Source organism: Tyto alba, unplaced genomic scaffold, assembly GCF_018691265.1.
Source record: "Tyto alba isolate M040663 unplaced genomic scaffold, T.alba_DEE_v4.0 Super-Scaffold_27, whole genome shotgun sequence".
NCBI lineage: Eukaryota > Metazoa > Chordata > Aves > Strigiformes > Tytonidae > Tyto > Tyto alba.
In genome coordinates, this window is record NW_024881301.1 from 7,758,473 (window position 1) to 7,775,626 (window position 17,154).

Here is a 17,154-nt window from a genome sequence, read left to right on the forward strand (position 1 = left end):
TCACAAGTTGTAATATTTTTAGAAGTATTTGCCAAAATGTCTTGTATATACTTTATTATAAAATAGCAATTTTGTAGTTCAAAAATCTACTTAAATGCAATAAATTAAGTTTATACATTTCAGTGGAAGTCTTTCAGAATGTTGTGGGCTTCATGAGAGCTTGTTCGCCAAAAACTTGTTTGAAGAAGGTGACGTGTTCTTCACAGTGCTCACCTAGGAGGGGCAAAATAAAAGCTAATGTTAACTTTAAGACTCAGAAACCGAGAGGCCAGATTGTGTAGTTTCACTTACTTCAATTTTTAACTACCAGTAAGTACCAGTTCTTATCTTTAATGCCTTTAAGTAAAGAAGTTTAAGTTTTAAAGCTCTGGAATACTGAGGTATCCAGTCCTGTGACAAGCAGTCTTGTGGCGAAGCAGATGTCTGACCTAGTTCCTGTATCTAACCAGCACATTCACATCCACGAGAGTTCTTTACAGCTTGACAGTAAGGTCTTGGAGTGGGATTCTTTGCCTATAGCCTATCTGGTGATGAACATGGTGCTGGTGCAAGCAGTTTAGCCTGGTTTTTAAAGTGACAGGAACTGTGGTATAAAACAGGCCTTGAATTTTTGTAATCTGTGGAAACACAACTGAACTCAAAGGTTTCTTGACCCACTTCTTGGCTTCATGAGAAACCACTAATTGGAGATAATGGCTTTGCTAAACTAAGCAGTGCAAGCAACTGCAAACCAAACATGTTGGCTTAATCAGCAAGCTCCTGTTTGGCTCAGCCTCTCTCTACACCTGGGTACAGTATACACAGGGGCAAGAGAAGTTAAGTTTGGAACTGAGTTGAAAGGTAAGTCTAAAATGCAGGCTAAAATGCAGAAAGCAGCTTTCTCTTATAAAACAGACTTAGCTGGATGGGAAGTGAAACAACTCTTAGTTCTGTTTGTGCAACTGAGTATCTTGGTCTTACTGCTTACCTGGTGTGAAACTAGGGTTTCCCCGTAACCGCTGATTTCTTTGTTCAAAGAATCTGAATATAGTATAGAAAAGCATGTCATCTTCTGCTTGTTTTGCTGCATCAAGGAATTTGCGGGCTGAAATGCTGTCATGTCCTCCAATACCCCTGATGAATCTCAAGGCAGCCAAAACTTGGTGTTTGGACAACAGAACTTCCACTATTTCATCATTTGCTGTGGAAAGTCTCTGTGAAGTCAATCACAGCTGTAAGACTATGCTTCTACCAAATGACTGAGATGCTAGCTAGTCACTTCAAGCTTGGTCAGGTAAGCTGTTTGACAAGTCTAACCCACATGTAACATGGAGTTACTATAGTCTGAAATGCTTACTTTTAACATGTCCAGAGAGAGCTGATGTGCAGGAGGGTAAATGCTTTCCAGGGACAGTAACAGACAAGCCTAGGGCAGAAGTAGAAATAACCTTAAAATTCTGAAGCCTTCCCACCTCCATCACTAGAGCTTACTGAAGCAACTGGTCTTACATACCAAAGGCTTTGAGTCACTGAGCACATGGTACTGCAGAAACTGATGGAGCATGTAGAACAAGTTATGTTGAACAAGGGTTTTGATGACCAGCTCATACAAGTAGTGCTGTGAATGCAGGAGGAAGACCATCAAAGGTATGTCTCAATACCAGTTTTTACAATCTAGAAGGTAGTATTGCATAGGACTTAGAGACATGACTGTGACTGGTCTGAAACTCCATGTGATTTCATGGAGTGAGGTGATACACTTGGCACATAAGTACTTTACCTGAACTGCAATCTGGAACTGGTTAAGAGAGCGAATGTATTCCATCAAGACTGCTATAGTGAACTTATGAGGTGCTTCCTGGACAAGAAAAAAGTATTAGGTGGAACTTGCATAGCTTTCCTTGTTAATGATAACCCCGTAAGAACAGAAATCAAAATACCCAATCCTGACAATAAAGCCTTCAGCAGGCTACTTCAAGCAGTCAGCTTAAGTTTGCTGCTCTGAGACTACTGCCAAACTAGCACTTAAAATTAACTTACCTTCTTCTCTGTAAATACAGATAAAACGTGTGTGTACATGTCAGACTGGTCAATAACTGCTTGAGTGCGGACTGGACGTTTCAGGAGTGGATTACTTCTACTCAGGCCTGCTTCTACCACCTACAAGAAGAAAGCCTTTTTAAAAGAAAACTGTGGTGCTTTTTCCACAGGGAACGTAGTGAAAATGTATTTTGCTACTAAGCCAGTTCATATCTGTGGTCATGTTTCACTGGATGCATTCTGTTCAGTGTGGCTTTTGTATTAAATTTAACTGCTTCTAAAAATTATATAAATGTAGCTGCTATTACATGCTTCAAACCCAGGAGATGACTCAAACTTACTACACTGACATGGGCCCTCAGCTTTAGAAGGATGTTCCTTAGTACAGGGCTGTACTATGTGAGTTAGTGCTTGAAGTCACTAGTTCAACAGAAAAATCTGTGATGCAGCACTGATGTGTATGTTGTGCAGGGGTATAGTGCACTTTGAAAGCAGTGGTTTGGAAACTCCTTTGATAGCTTTGAATTCCAAGTTGCTCTTTGAGCTTCTACCTTCTCTGCTTTCAAGCACTAGGGTGTGTTACTTGTCATGTGGGAGATGAGCTATGGCAGCATCTGCCACAACAGAGTGCTAAGTGGGAGGCTTGCTGCACCTTGCACAGTAAACCTACTGTGAGCCTGAGGCAGCCACGACCTTGGAGTAAGCCTCAATTTCCTAAGTAGAAAAGAACAGGTATGCTGCAGCCTAAAATGCAAATAGCATCATCCTATTGCTGTAAGCTGCTGTAGCTGACATGGTTTACCATAGTATAGCTTTGCTCAGCTTCCAAGTACTTCTTATATTCATGATTCAGTTTGTCAAAAACAGTTGCAATCACAGATAGTGATCCCCTTTCTGGCTCACTGAGCACTGAAAGATAAAAAGAAAAAAGAACTATGAGGAGAAATAACCCGGGGCCTTAATGTTGCCTTTTTCAAAAGCTGATCTCTACTATAAACTTGATTCTAGACTTTAAAAGAAACACTCTCAGTTATGTCAGATGTATTTTAATTAAATGGGGGGGAGAGGGTAGGGTGTCAGATTCTTTCATGCTGTTAAGTAATTCCTTTAGAACAGTGACTGAGGTAGTTTAGGTAAGTGATGTTTTACAGGACTAAGCTATTTTCAGTAGGTGATCTCAAATCTAAGAACAGTCCAACTAACTTGCGCAAGTATTTATGAATAAGCAGAATTGTACTTTCAAGAGACGGGCAAAGCATGTGAACTTACTTTGGGAACATACAGACAGGATAACCATTTTGCATTCTTTCCTTTGCAGAAGGAAATCCATTAGTTTTCCTTTATCTAGCAAGAGGTTAACTACAGGTTCAAGTTTCACTTGAAGACTCCAGAGGTAACCTTGATTAGAAGGAATAAAAGTTAATTGCTTTATATAGTATAGCCTAGATATCCAACTTTTCTACCTTAAATAAGAACACATCTAGATTATGATGTATTTGCCTTCCTCAGTATGTTTTAGAGCAACATTACCCTGAAAAGCCGTAGTAAAGAGATGGAAGCAGTCTTCACTTACTACTGTCAAAAGTCATCATCTTACTAGGTACATCTGCTTACTTGCTTTGTTTAAAGCTGCTTTGTGTACTGAAGGTATAAACTAGCCCCGTTTACACTGAGTGTAGTAGTTAAACAGCTCACCACTTACCTTCACTTGCACTGATGATAATATCAGGTTGAAAGACAATCCAAGAAGAAGAATCTAAATGTTAAGGTTCTAACTTCCGTATTAACACTGATTCTAAATTGTTGCTACTCAATCCACATTACTGTACTGAAACAGACCCTGTTAATATACTTCAACCATTTACTGTCACAGCTCTCTTCTACACTGGGTATTGAACCATGTTCTTGGAATTGTGTCTTCAGTTTCATGGTGCACCCATTCAGTAATTCCATGCGAGCATCTCAAATGACCAAGAAATCCTGATGTAATATACTAGATTTTCATATTTATAACTATGAAAACATTAATCTCTTATGAAGAAACTATTTTGTCTTGAAGTAAATATAGCTGGACTTAATGGGTCAAGGTAACAAATGCTAGCTGCTTCCACACTTGATACACATAAGGAGGCTTCAGTAAGACTCTTACTGTTGTAAAGTACTTAAAGGATACAGAGTTTACATGGAACAGGAGACTGACTTGTCACAGAGGCTGGACCTGCAGAAAAATTAACATCAGGTAAAGAAGAGCAGGAGTCTAGCAGCTCTTCAACACCAACACTAACGAAGTATAAGCTTACACTGAGAAGGCAAGTATGGATTGTAAGAAGTCTAGCAGTTCTGCAACACACAGGCAAGAGAGATACACCCTCGCATATAGCCAGATCACCTACAAAGAAAATCTGATGCTGGGGAAGGCAAACATTCTTTAAAACGTGATTGTTTTGTTTTTCACTCCAGTGAAATCATGCATGCAGGATTACTCTATCTCTAGTACTATAATTCTAAATACACAATTTGCTGTATTTATATGTAATCACTTTAGTTCCTTAAAAAGCAAGACTGGTTTGTACTTTCTGATCCTAACCTTTAATACAAACTGCAACCCAAAGATGTTATACTTTATTAGTGGCTTCAAAATTAAGATTTTAAAGAGCAATTGTTCCTATAGAAGACAGTATTTCTTTTCTATAGGTAGCAGCGCTGCTTTGCCATATGCTGTCAGAACTATGCTCAGACTATTTCTAGCTACTTCCAGCTGGAAGGTATCTGCTACACTTCTAGGACAGGAAGACAGAAAGATAATCCAAGAAGAATCTTTAAGTACTGAAGTCCTAACATTGATCTTAGTATTGCCTCTAAGCTGATCCATGCTTGATTCTAAGCTTGGATTCATAACTTAGTAGGTTAAATAGTCATGACTTAAGCCAGAGAGCCATAAGTGCTTTCAAGTACGCACAAGTGTTTATAGCTATAACCCCTTTGTTTTTACACTTCAAAGTACTATGGGAACTATGGATCTTAAACAGCAATTCTTACTTTTCTATAGCATATACAAATTTGGGACAAAAAGTTGTTCTGAATTCCTTGTCTTTTTTCTTCCCTTACCCTCTCAAATGTGTATAATAAAAATACTAATAACCAGCATCCTAAAAACTGAAGCAGTCCTGTATGACAGCTGTTACATTTAGAGAACAGCATTAAGACACTTTTTATATTGCAGCTTTACCTGCTACAGGTATTTGATATGGTTGTATCGATCGAGGAGGAAGTACAAACTGATGGATGGTAGTAGACCCATCAAATTCTCCTTTTAGCTTGATGTCAAATATAACTGAAGTCTGCAATTGAGAGGAGGACATTAGTATTCAAACATGAATTACCACCCCTTCACATGTATTCAGGCTGCTTTTCACCTTTCCATCTTATGGTCTCCATTAAAATCAGAGAATGGTTTGGGGTGGAAGGGAAGATCAGGTTGCTCAAAGCCCCATCCAACCTGACCTTGAACACTTCCAATGATGGGGCTTCCACAACTTCCCTGGGCAACCCGTGCCAGGGTCTCACCACCTTCCTTGTAAAAAAACTTCCTCATGTACAGTCTAAACCTATCCTCCTTCAACTTAACACCACTGCCCCTTGACCTGTCACTACAGGCCTTGGTAAATGTCTCCCTGGGTCTGTTATACACTCCCTTGTAAGAGATTCATGTCAAATTCACTGCTTAGTTATGGACACTGGAAACTGTGAGGAAAATTCTGCATCTTCCTATGATACTCTCATACTTCTACCCTTCAGTCTTGTTCAACTCAAGTCACTAATGCTTCTGCCCAGTAAGGACAACATTCCTGGCTTTGCACAGTGGAAATGTGCTTTGCTTTCAGTGCTAATGAAGCATGACTTCCCTTATCATTATCTACCCAATTCTGTCTGATTTTTTTCAGTGTTTACATAGTTACATGTTTATAACTTGACTGAAATACCAGAAGGTTGATTGCTAATGTGTAGTATCAACATGAGTTATAATTGAAACAAACTAATCATCCTAATGAGATGGTACATGTCCCAGTTCTTGAAGCTGCCCAAGAGAAGATAATACAAGAAGCCAAAGCCTTTCCACATAGTAAGAGCAAAGTATGACTTTAGCTTTACCACTGATCATCCAAATGTTTGTGATATAGGAGGTACCCAGAATTAATAATTTAGCATCCAGTTTCACTCTATGACTTTGTATAATGTCTTAAAAGCCTACACAGTGCAGCAGCAAAATATCACAGGAAACTAATAAGGGGAAAAAAGTAACTTTGAATCTCTTATATGGTTTTGTTCCTGCAAATACTCTGGCTTTTGGCTAAGCTAAGCACATACAAAAGTATTTTCTAGAGCTAACAGGGACTGTTATTAAAATCTGCCTATCACTTTTAAAAGATAAGGCACAACATAGCATAAATCACACCTCAGTATCCTGATGATGTACTACCACCAAGTTATCCACAACATTCAGTGCAAACTTTCCAGTTCTGTTCAGCTTTAAAATATGTGTCTTCTTACAGGAGCCCTCCCTAGGGAAATAGAGATGAGACCTGGTCAGTAAGTCCGTTCAAACTAGAAGAGCAGAAGTCTCTTACGTACCTGTGAACTGTCACTAATGTTCTTCATTCTGCTCTTACCTTGGTAAGTGATAGAGGACTACTTCTGCTCCTGTACTGTTGGAAGTCCTTGAGTGATGCCTCAAGTAGAGAACATAAAGCTGCCCGTATCTGACAAGACAACAGAATTAAAGCATTATTTTCAACTAAGAGCTCTACCAGTCTGTTAGAGCCATACATTTTATCCTAAAAGAACAAATGTGAGATTACCCAAGTCAAGCGATCAATTAATTAGAAGTGAAAGAGGAAAACAGCACTTGATAAATCACAATATACAGTCCATGCTCATGCAAGTTAGGCCCCTAAGAACAACTCTACCAACACGTCGGTTCAAAATTGAAACATTCTCAAAATTTCTATACTGATCAGGAACAATTTCAGGTAAGACTCCTCAGGTAGCTTCCCCTCCCCACCGTGCCCCAACAGAGTTTTTTAGATGCTCCATTCTGGGCAGTAGCTGAAGCATTTTAAAGCAGTAGTACTACTAAAACAAGAAACAAGCACAACCATGTTAATGTTCTTGTCTTTTCCCAGCATCCCCAAACGGTCATACTTTTCCAAGAAAGGCTTGATGAGTTAGATACATACATTGTAGCCATAGCAATATCTCTTTCAGAAAGGCTGAGTTTGGAGGACTTGGGTGCTGCAGGTAACTCGATTTCAAATTTTGATAGTTTTGACATTGTTCCGCTCTGTTGAACAGCAAAAAACCCAAAGAAAGCCATTGTTAAGATGTAACAGAAAGGTCTCAAGTAACTTTTAATCGAACACTGCATCGATAGCACCCCCACGAGGTGAAGGATGGTTATAGCCAAAAAGAAAAAAATGTTTGACACTTTTTCCTACTGTGATCCTGAACTACTACTGGGAATTTTAGCAGCTTTAGCATCCTGATTTTGTAACATCAGCTAGCAAAACATTTACATTTTAATTAAGACAAGTTTGTATACAGATCCCATTTACAATTGGCCTGGAGATCTCAAACAGCAGTTCACTTCCTTTCTTTTTCCCAGCAAAATGTATGCTCCAACTTTTTAATAACTGCTTACTGGGAAGAGGACAATATCAGTCCTTCTTACCAGTCACAGTCTCCTTTTGCTCCTGCTAACTCCAGAACCTGCCTTATACTCAGAGCATATTCCTGGTCCTACCCAAGATTTCCTCTCCTTGCTCTTTTCCTATAGAATTTATATTTAATCAAGTTTTCAGAGTATCCAAAGTTCCTACTGAAATTCACTTCCCATTCTTATCAACTCATTCTTGAGTGCGAAATGTGAACACTACAGAAATACATCCTTTGCTGGAGCTCTGTTTTCAAAGATTATATTAGTACAGTACCTTTCTCAAGAAATCTTTAAAGATCACCTTCTGAACACAAAAACTATTTAGCTTCAAGCTACAGCTTGACCCAAAAAGTTAAAGGAGGGGAAGCATGACCCAAGTCCTTAAAAAAAAAAAAAAAAAAAAAAAACACAACTGAGAGCCTAGTAAGTTCCACCTAGCCACCTGTCATTTCAGGATCCAGTACAGACCCTACACAAGATCAAACCAGGAAACACATCTGAATAAGCTTCTTGTTAATCTCTTCCGTTAGACTACCAGAGAAATCTTCCTAATCCTTTGAGAGAAGCAAGATGAATTCTCTAGTTCTTTTCCTCATTTTCTAAATCATCTTCCATGATTAACTTCAAGCAGATTCTAGTTTTCACTACACACTTTTTCCAAGCCAAAAAGAAAATTATTTTCGCAGTAACCTTGAGTATCATCTACAGGGAAGAACACTAAGAGAAAAAAATACTGTAAACAAAGCCCTCTCATGCTTGGGACAATAGTAGTTTAAGCGCTACCTTTTTTCTTTCCTTTTCAAATTCATCCACTCACATTTGGAAGGCTGCAGTTATAATCACAAGTGAAAGGCCCTCAATTTTTCTTTATTACTGCACTACAGAGTGCAAATGCCCATATCAAAAGTAAGTAATATGTACTTACTGAAGTGAAAAAATACCTATCAAAAGGTATTTCAGTTATCAAATATTGGGCCACTAATTCTTTTTTTCCTTTCTCAAGTTCAACTGTCCAACATTACCTGGACACACTTCCTTCCAAAGAGGACATAAGGAAGAGATAATTACTTAATTTTAAGCCATCAGCTAGGAACTACCTTATAGATTTTTGCTTTGTCCTTTGATAATTGTCATACAAGGTTGTGAACACACACACCTCTTGGAAGAAATCCAGGAAAAGCAGTAAAATATTCAAGTGGAGAAGAAGCCTAGAAAGCACAGAAGCACACAAAATGCAAAGTTTGGAACATACCCCTTTACCTTGAAATAGAACGGCTGCAGGACATTGCCAAGGACAGTGGTCGACAGAAGAATAACAGAGCTCTCTGGACAATACATGTACCAGTTGACATTAATACTCTGATTCTTCAGAAGTTTTAAACTTCGTTTCTCTGGTAATACCTGGGAACACAGGATATTAGCATTCTATTGCCATCAGGATTGCAAGAGCGTAAATGGTACTGCACAGGAGCTAGGAATGTTAAGTAAGAAACAGTTAAACGTAAGGGTATTTACAGTGCTAGAATTAAAAATGAGAAACCTGACAATTACAGCTTAGGCCCCATTTCACTGTAGCTAAGGAAACGCAGATCAAATCCTCCTCAAATTCTGATGAGCTGAAAGGTGCTGTCTCTTCCCCCTAATCCAGGTCTGGGTGTAAATTCTGTCCGTAATGGAGAAAACACTTAGCTTGACACAACTAGTGAAGTTTTATTAATAAGTTATTACAGTATCTTTGCTGCCTTCACTCCACATCTTCCTTAATCTTTTATTTTAAGAACTAAGACAGTATATAAACTGATTATTTCTAAGGGCTTAAATATCTTCAAAAACACACTTACTTGATTTGGTCCTTTTACCTGCATGGTTGACATTCATAATCCTTTTAGGTGCTAAATATAATTTTCCCCCTCAATCAGCAGGAAATAATACTGCTTTTTCAGTTACTTTCTTTAATTACTGTTGCTGATTACTAGTACTATGTAAAACACTGTGTCTTAGCTCTAGGACTGGAGCTCCTGGAAAGTACACAACTTTGGAGGAAGATTATAATATCCCTCATCAGGAATGTCAGAAAGGGCTATGGATTCATTAGATTTCTTCAAAAACATACGCAAAGGTAATTACACATAACACAGAAGAACTCACACAATGAGGTCAACACAGGAGAAAGCTGCCAATCTGCAGAAGGGTATCACCATCTAGTCAATTATTTGTTCGTTGCTGGATTATAAGCATGCACATATCCTTCCCAATGCTGATTTGTTTTGCATGAAGTGATATTTCACATTAGATTTAAATACTCATTTCCATACAAGCCAAGAGCATGTATTCATTTAGAGATCCCAAGGCTTAAAACAGTTCTGCTATATACAGGGTGTTTGTTAGCTGTGCTAAACAAACTGTTAATGATAAATTCCCTCTGCCCCAATAACATATACCTCTCACAGAAAATATACTTGTAGTCTGCAGTCAAAATGGCAGAATTTATTTTTTTAGTAGTGCGCTTTCTCAATTAGAGAGCTAGAAGAAAGGAATTCAAAGATAATGTCACAAATTTACATTTTCAAATCTCTAAATATGTCCTATGGGATTTATTTGTATTACCTGGTAGAATTCAATTCCTTGATCTGTGATGAAGACTATTTCTGTAGAACTTGTCCAGCAGAATCCTAGAATATTGGCATTCTTTGTCTTTTAACAAACAAGCAAACAAACACTCTTTTACTTGGAAAAATCAACTATTCAGATAAGCTAGTATTACTAAAGGAAGAACGCGAGACCAAAGGCAATTTAGTTATCCAATCACTAGGGTTAATACTTTGGCCAACTAGATACCCAACGTGTATCAGCTACTTTTGTAAAGAATTCCAAAACTATGTATGAACACAACTACTGTATGACCTGAATTTTTGGCAGCATGTAAGATTTACAAGTTTATTACAGAGTCAAATTTCTTTTTGTCCTAAATACAACCAAGTTCTTCTGGTTCAAACCATACTGCCAATTCAACCAATTCCTGACATGAAAAGCAGGTTCCTCCTGTTGACAGAAATTAAGAACTAAGTGGAAATATTTGCCATGACTCCACTCAGAACACCACCATAAATGCTTTCCTAGAATGGTTTACTCAAACGCATAATCCTAAATAATGAAGCAGAGAGTGCTTCAGCTTTGAACCCTACAGGAATAAAGGGATCTGTGCAAATCAGGTGTTTAAAAATTTACTTTAGCCTTCTATTACCTTAAAATGTAATTTATCTTAGTTAAAAGTTGGAAAGTACCAAACAACGACAATGGTACTTGTTTCTGGTAAAATAATCATCAAAAAACTAGAAGGGTTGTTGAAAAATACCAAACACAGAATGCAAACCTAGTAATAGCTTACTATCGTTGAGCAGTGAAATTAGGGTAAAAGATCCACATTAACATATCTGCCATTAGTATAATTACTGTCCACTATTTCTGTATCATCTGCACTTTGTCTCTTCTCCTTCCCAAACCTCGACATTTGTTGCCCCGACAGCATTTCCAGTCCTGTCTAGGAAATAATTAAAGTGACTGGACCAGGAAGTCTTTGATGGTATTGTTAATACCTGTTCATTTACCTTAACTTAGATAGGTAGTAGTGATTACATATTTAATTTACTTCATGTTAGTGTTTTGGAAGGTATCTTGATTAGTTCTCTTGTAGAGTAGAGGCCACCAGTGTAAGTATCATTAGAGTTTCACTTAAGCATATAAGCTTGGGACATTTAACTTACCTTACATTCCTGGGTATATTCTAGCTGAGTGCTATCTGGAATAAAATTCAAAAAATCCTGCAAAAATGCCCATGAAGTATATTAGCAATTACGAAGCACAGACAGGATACATACACAGATACAAGAGAATAGATAATAGTTTATGAAGTTATTTTGGATGAGATATGTAGAAGAAAAACTTGACTTACTATATTCCATTTCATCCCTGCCATGGAATTATTTATAGGAGTTGGCTCCCCCCACACTTTTTCTTAAATGATGATACTAGCAAAACAACGTCGCCTGTTCAGCCTCTCAGTATGATAAGAGGAATTTTCACTACAGCTGTTGTTAGCTACCAGACCTCTTGAACTTTTGTCTCAGAGGCCTCTACTCTGGTACTGTAAGTAAAAGATTTCCAGCTCCAATTCCCTATCTGCAGGGTGTAGGTTTCTTACCACACTCTTCAAAGTTCTCTGCACAGCCAGTATCTTGTTCCCCAAGGAAAATTTGATGCACTTCACTTCTCCTTTGTCTTCCATCCTACACAGAAATAAGAAGTTATAGAAACAGCATCTAAAAATGTTTTTTATGGAACTCTCTAATATACCCTCAAAAAGACAATGAGAGGAAAAAAGTGTAATGCAAATTGAATATGTCAGGAGCGTTGCCTGACAAGTACAGAATTCAAAATTCAGACTGGACGATAATGGCAGTTCACTCTTCACAAGTCCTAAACAGATCTGTTACAGAAACATGGCTAAGGTCACACGAATTAGCACCTGAAGTTACTACAGATGTTCAACTCTGTTGGCCTATGATGTGGAACTATTCCAACCTGCATTCTCAGTTCTGTCCCAATGAGTCTGAAGTTCTGCAACACTCAGCAGCATCCTGCAACCAGCTCCTTCCAGAATTTCTGCTAAGTGACCCAAGCCTACTCGCTTCCCCAGTAGGGCATATCCTTAAGAATTTCTGATGCTAAAGGGAGAGTGAGGCTGTTTTCACATCATTTGGGGAAGAAAAAAAAAAAAAAAAAAAAAAAAAAAAAAGGCATTCTTACCAAACAAGCATCAATACAATTGACATGAATAAGGTAGTTCTACTTCCAGTATGTGCTATTCAGTCCAGACAAAGAGAGCATGAGAAAGTCAAGCTGGAAAACTCTGGAACCTCATGAAGTTCACTGAGTATTTTCAGCTCACTCAGGATTTGTGACAGGGGTAGTCAAAAAGTCTAATAGAAATAGCAATTTTCAGGACAGGCCCTGTGTAATACCTGACAGATCACAGTAAACACACCTCGACTGCAAATTGTTTCATCCATATCTGGATTGAAGCAACCTTCGAGCAAAGAATACTTCCTTACATATGGACAGCAGAGTGCAAAGAGCCATTGCTCTTAAAAGAGGCATATATAAAATAGCTTTCTAAAGACAAAGGGGTTTCATTGAAAGTATTGTTGTCGGATCCCACAAAAGAACATTTCAACAAAAAACAGAAGATAGAAGGCAATTGAGATTAAACAAAAAACAGAATGCAAGAAACCTACATGTAGGAAACACTGTGCTTGAATCACAGGCATGAAATTCAGGAATTACAATTCTTCACACATTTAAGTTTACTTCGTTTTGTTTAATTTGCTACACTGTATCCTTCGATAAGTCGCTGCTGTTGTAGGAATCACAAATTTGAATCTCTACACTCAGATATATAACGTGTTTTAACAAAACATTGTTGTTTGGAACAAAAAAGCCAGTCTACTAACTTTTTTCCCCCAAAAGACAATAAATTCACAAAGGAAAAGCATGCCATCTTAATTGCAAGATTACATCTAATAACCAAATCATCACAACTACTTATAAGTTTTATAACTGAATTACAGTAGATCAGGACCGAGTACCACATAATTTCAAGATTACAGAATTCTATCCCAAGACACAGATGAAGGTGCCTTACCTGAAGGAAATGGGATTTCTATCCTCCAAACCTTTAACAACAACTCCTGTAGCTCCACCAGATCGAACAGCAAAAACCTATATAAAAAAATTTTAACATATTTGTAGCTTATTCAAATTCATAACCTTAACATGCTTTCTTTTCAATAAGCCATACCTTTAATTCTTTTACTAGACACAGTTTTTGTTTTTACACAGCTCACACTGAGATTCAGTAAATAATCAATTCCTTCCTCTGGAGCTCCAGGTTCACTTAGAGTTGACAGATTTCCAACTGTACTGTAACAGTCCTGTAGGCATATTCTGAACTACTAGGCAAGTTAAAACTGTAAATCTGTATAAGCTATTTTTAATACTCTAATTTTCCTAAGTCAGGTACCAGTAAAAGTATCTCAGACATCAGGGCACTGTTTTGAAACAAAAAGGAAATCAGCCTGAGGATTGGGAAGAGATGCAACTGATCCTGTCAGAACATGTTATTAGATAGGAATAGTGTAATAGTAATCTGTAGTTTTGCCTGTACCTAAGAAGTTTCAGCCGACTTGCACAAACAACGTAGAGACTTCCTTTAGCACAACTGCACAGATGTATGTATATGTGTACAAAACCTGCTAGAGCTATGCTGTTTGTTAAGTTGGAATAAGAGAACATAAACCAGAAGTCATGCTGCTACAAACTTTAACTGGCTTAGAAAAAGAAAGCCAGATGCTTTATTTGTTCTTGTACACGTAGAAGCACTAAACACACAAATGAGGCCTCAGAATAACGTATATTGCTTTGGAATAATAGCCATGCTACTGGTGTGGTGTGCTCATGCAGAAATAGAGGTGGCAAGACTATAAACTGCAAGCAAGTCCACAGCCTTACTAGAATGATACCTAGTTTAACTACTTTTATTATCGATGTAGACAGGAAATTAAGGTGACACTCTCTTAATCTTTGCAAGATGAGCAGATACCAAGGACAGATGTCCCAGAAGGCCACTGATGTGGGAAACTGTCACTGAATTGGTTACAAATGATTTAGAGACACACTGGAAACTAAACAACTTTAGAGTAGCAAGAAAACACAAAGAATTAAATTTACAGTTGAAAGTAAGTTTCAAGTGAGGTCTTAAAAAAGTTTCTTCATAATTATATCACATCCACAGAAACGACATGAATAATTCTGTGCAGAATGCAACTGCAAGAGACACATCCCAGAAACACTCCTCCCTCCCCAAGCAGGCCACTGCTCATGTCCACACTGCACGTGGCAAACCATGCCATTTATATGGGAAGGAAAGTTTGAACATTTCAATTCTGTAAACGCTGCGCTCACAGAAAGGCTACAGGAATTAGACAGCGTAATGCATCTATGTCTCTGTAAGCCCTGGGGCAGGGTCGATCTTTTAGCTATATTGAGTCAAATACTCAGAAGCCCATGGGAATATTAAGGGGAAACACACTTAAAAGAACTAAAGCCAAGAAATTAAAAGCAAAGCATCCACTCGGGTCCGAGCCACAAGGAAAGCTACAAGTAATAATTTTTACGAATACAGTGAACTTTAGAGATCGGAATGGGAAAAGTCTGAGAAATTAAGCTAACAGTGAAGTGACAAAGTTTGCCAGTAACGGTGGGGTATCTTGCATAGAAAGTAAGAGTGGTGACTCTGAGGAATTCTAGAAAGACCTTACAGCAGTGAGAGTAAAGGCAGGTGAATTCAACCTGGCAAACCTAGGTTGATGCATTTGACCCCGAAAGGTTCGACCATCTCTAGCAAGATGACAGGTCCCGCGCCAGCCACCCAGCAGCAAGACCTCGCACCGTAACAGCCCCCCAGAAGGGCAACCGCCAGGCTCGTGCTCAGCAGCCGAGGGGAGGGGAGGGGAGCGAACCCCGGGAAGGAGCCTCGCAGCGCTCCCTCTCCTCGGAGAGGCAACAGCGGGCAGGGCTGAGGCGAGAGGGCCGGGAGGCGCCAGCCCAGCCGGCAGGGCCGGGCGAGGCACGGAGGGGGCGCCCGGGACCCGCCGCCGCGCCCACCTGCTTGTTGGCCTCGTCGAAGAAGACGCAGTTGACGGGGTTGGCCTTCTCGAAGTGCACGGGCCGCGCGCACAGCGCCAGGTAGTAGCCGCCCTCCCCGCCTCTCGCTCGCCCTTCTCCTCCTCCTCCTCCTCCTCCTCCTCCGCCCGGCGCCTCTGCCTCCGCCGGCGGCTCGCGGCTCATGGCGGCGGCTCACGCGGCGCCCCAGCCACCCGGCAAAAACGGTCCCTTAACGAACCCACCCCACCTCCCCCCGGCCGGCCACTTCCTGTTTACACTCCCCCCACACGTGACGCGGGAGCCGGCCCCGCCTTAAAGGCGCAGGGCGCCGGGTGGGGGGGGGGGGTGGGAGGGATGCCCCGCCCCCCCCGCCGCGCTCTCCGCAGCCGCGGTTTCGTCCCCTCCCCGCTGACCGCCCACGGGCGGGAAGGCCCTGCGTGGGGCGGGGTCCCGCCGCGGCCGCGACCGTCCCGGCGCCTTCCCGCGCCCCGCCGGGGCCGCAGCCGGCGGTGGCGGGGGAGCCCGTCCCGCAGGTGGCCCGGCGGCCGCCCCGCTGGCCTCCTGGAGGGAAAAGACGCCGAGCCGAGACGTGGCACGTGGGAGAGAAACACGCCTGGCCCAACCGACCACAGCGCTTTCTCTAAAATAAACCCGAAGCTTTTAGGTGGGGATGAAAAGGAGCCAACCGCTCCAGAGCTCCGCCTTGGCGCGCCCGGCCTTACCGCGTGGGCGCGGAGCGGCCGCCGCTGCCCGTGTCCGCTTTGGGGCTCGAAACGGCTTTTTAGGGGCCAGTTGTAAAATCGATGAGAAAGGGAAGATACTCGGAAAACAGACGTTAGCTCAGGAACAATGTTGGTAATGCATTATTGAAGTTAAAATCTGGATTGTTTCTCAGCGTTTATGCTTACCTGTATTTTAGTTTGGACAACAAAATCGCAACAGGTCTTGGGCTTTTTTGCGTTTTTGGGGTTTTTTTTTTGTTTTTTTGTTTTTTTGTTGATGCACTGGCTAGTGGTTTAGGTTACTCATTGCAAAACCTATGGTGTAATTTAGAAATTATGAGATACCATCATCAATTGCATATTTGCTTATCAGTTTAGAAAGGGAAATAAATAAAGGACGTTAAAAATAGAGGGGAAAAAAAAAAGATTGAGATAATACCAATTTAAAATTTTTGAGATTAGACTGGAGTGGCACAATTTGGTACAGGAGAAATACAAATGTAAGTACCAGATACAGCATCACACGAAAAATTGCTTGCTGACTTGTGACCCAATTAGTCCAACTGCAGTAATTTCACATCAGCCTAGAGAAACTAAAGTCACATCTAGGAATTACAACAAAGCTAACTGTGCTGTAGAACCTTCCTGTGTGGTCAAACAATTCTGCGTTAATGAGAGAGGAAGCACAAGTATTTTCAGAGCATTTAAACTACCTTAAAGTTTATTATTTTTTACAAAATAAAAAATTCATTGCATGTTAGTAAAAAGTTTAGTTAGTCCAAGGTCAAAATTTAAGAAATTCTCCTGTTTAACCTTCTCCAGCTTCCCTACAGGACAGCAAACACTTTCTACAACTGTAATAGGAATGTTAAGATAGTAGAAACTGAGGTGCATGGTGGGGGTGAAATCAGCAGACAGGTGTATAAACACAAAACTTGAAACTATTGTGATAATTTTAGAATTGGCCATTAAAATAGT

At 40.0% G+C, this 17,154-nt stretch overlaps 1 protein-coding gene across 3 annotated transcripts; it reads right to left on the minus strand.

Moving 5' to 3' along the window:
* Positions 1 to 25: 25 nt before the first annotated feature.
* RMC1 (regulator of MON1-CCZ1) lies at positions 26 to 15,708 on the minus strand. Of its 3 annotated transcripts, XM_033001078.2 has the most exons (20): positions 15,455 to 15,708; positions 13,434 to 13,510; positions 11,934 to 12,018; positions 11,497 to 11,553; positions 10,340 to 10,426; positions 8,993 to 9,133; positions 7,257 to 7,360; positions 6,690 to 6,779; positions 6,476 to 6,581; positions 5,249 to 5,360; positions 4,193 to 4,237; positions 3,722 to 3,775; positions 3,289 to 3,417; positions 2,822 to 2,928; positions 2,020 to 2,139; positions 1,760 to 1,837; positions 1,493 to 1,597; positions 1,337 to 1,405; positions 968 to 1,193; positions 26 to 213 (listed from the first exon to the last, which is right to left on the minus strand). In XM_033001078.2, exons 1-20 carry the CDS (start codon positions 15,635 to 15,637, stop codon positions 134 to 136), a joined length of 2,055 nt encoding a protein of 684 aa, XP_032856969.2. In that variant the 5' UTR covers positions 15,638 to 15,708; the 3' UTR covers positions 26 to 133. The 3 variants fall into 3 exon arrangements, with proteins under 3 accessions (XP_032856969.2, XP_042653861.1, XP_042653862.1); XM_042797927.1 differs by lacking the exon at positions 10,340 to 10,426 and having other exon boundaries at positions 15,455 to 15,706; XM_042797928.1 differs by lacking the exons at positions 11,934 to 12,018; positions 13,434 to 13,510; positions 15,455 to 15,708 and having other exon boundaries at positions 10,340 to 10,404.
* Between the last annotated feature and the right edge of the window lie 1,446 nt (positions 15,709 to 17,154).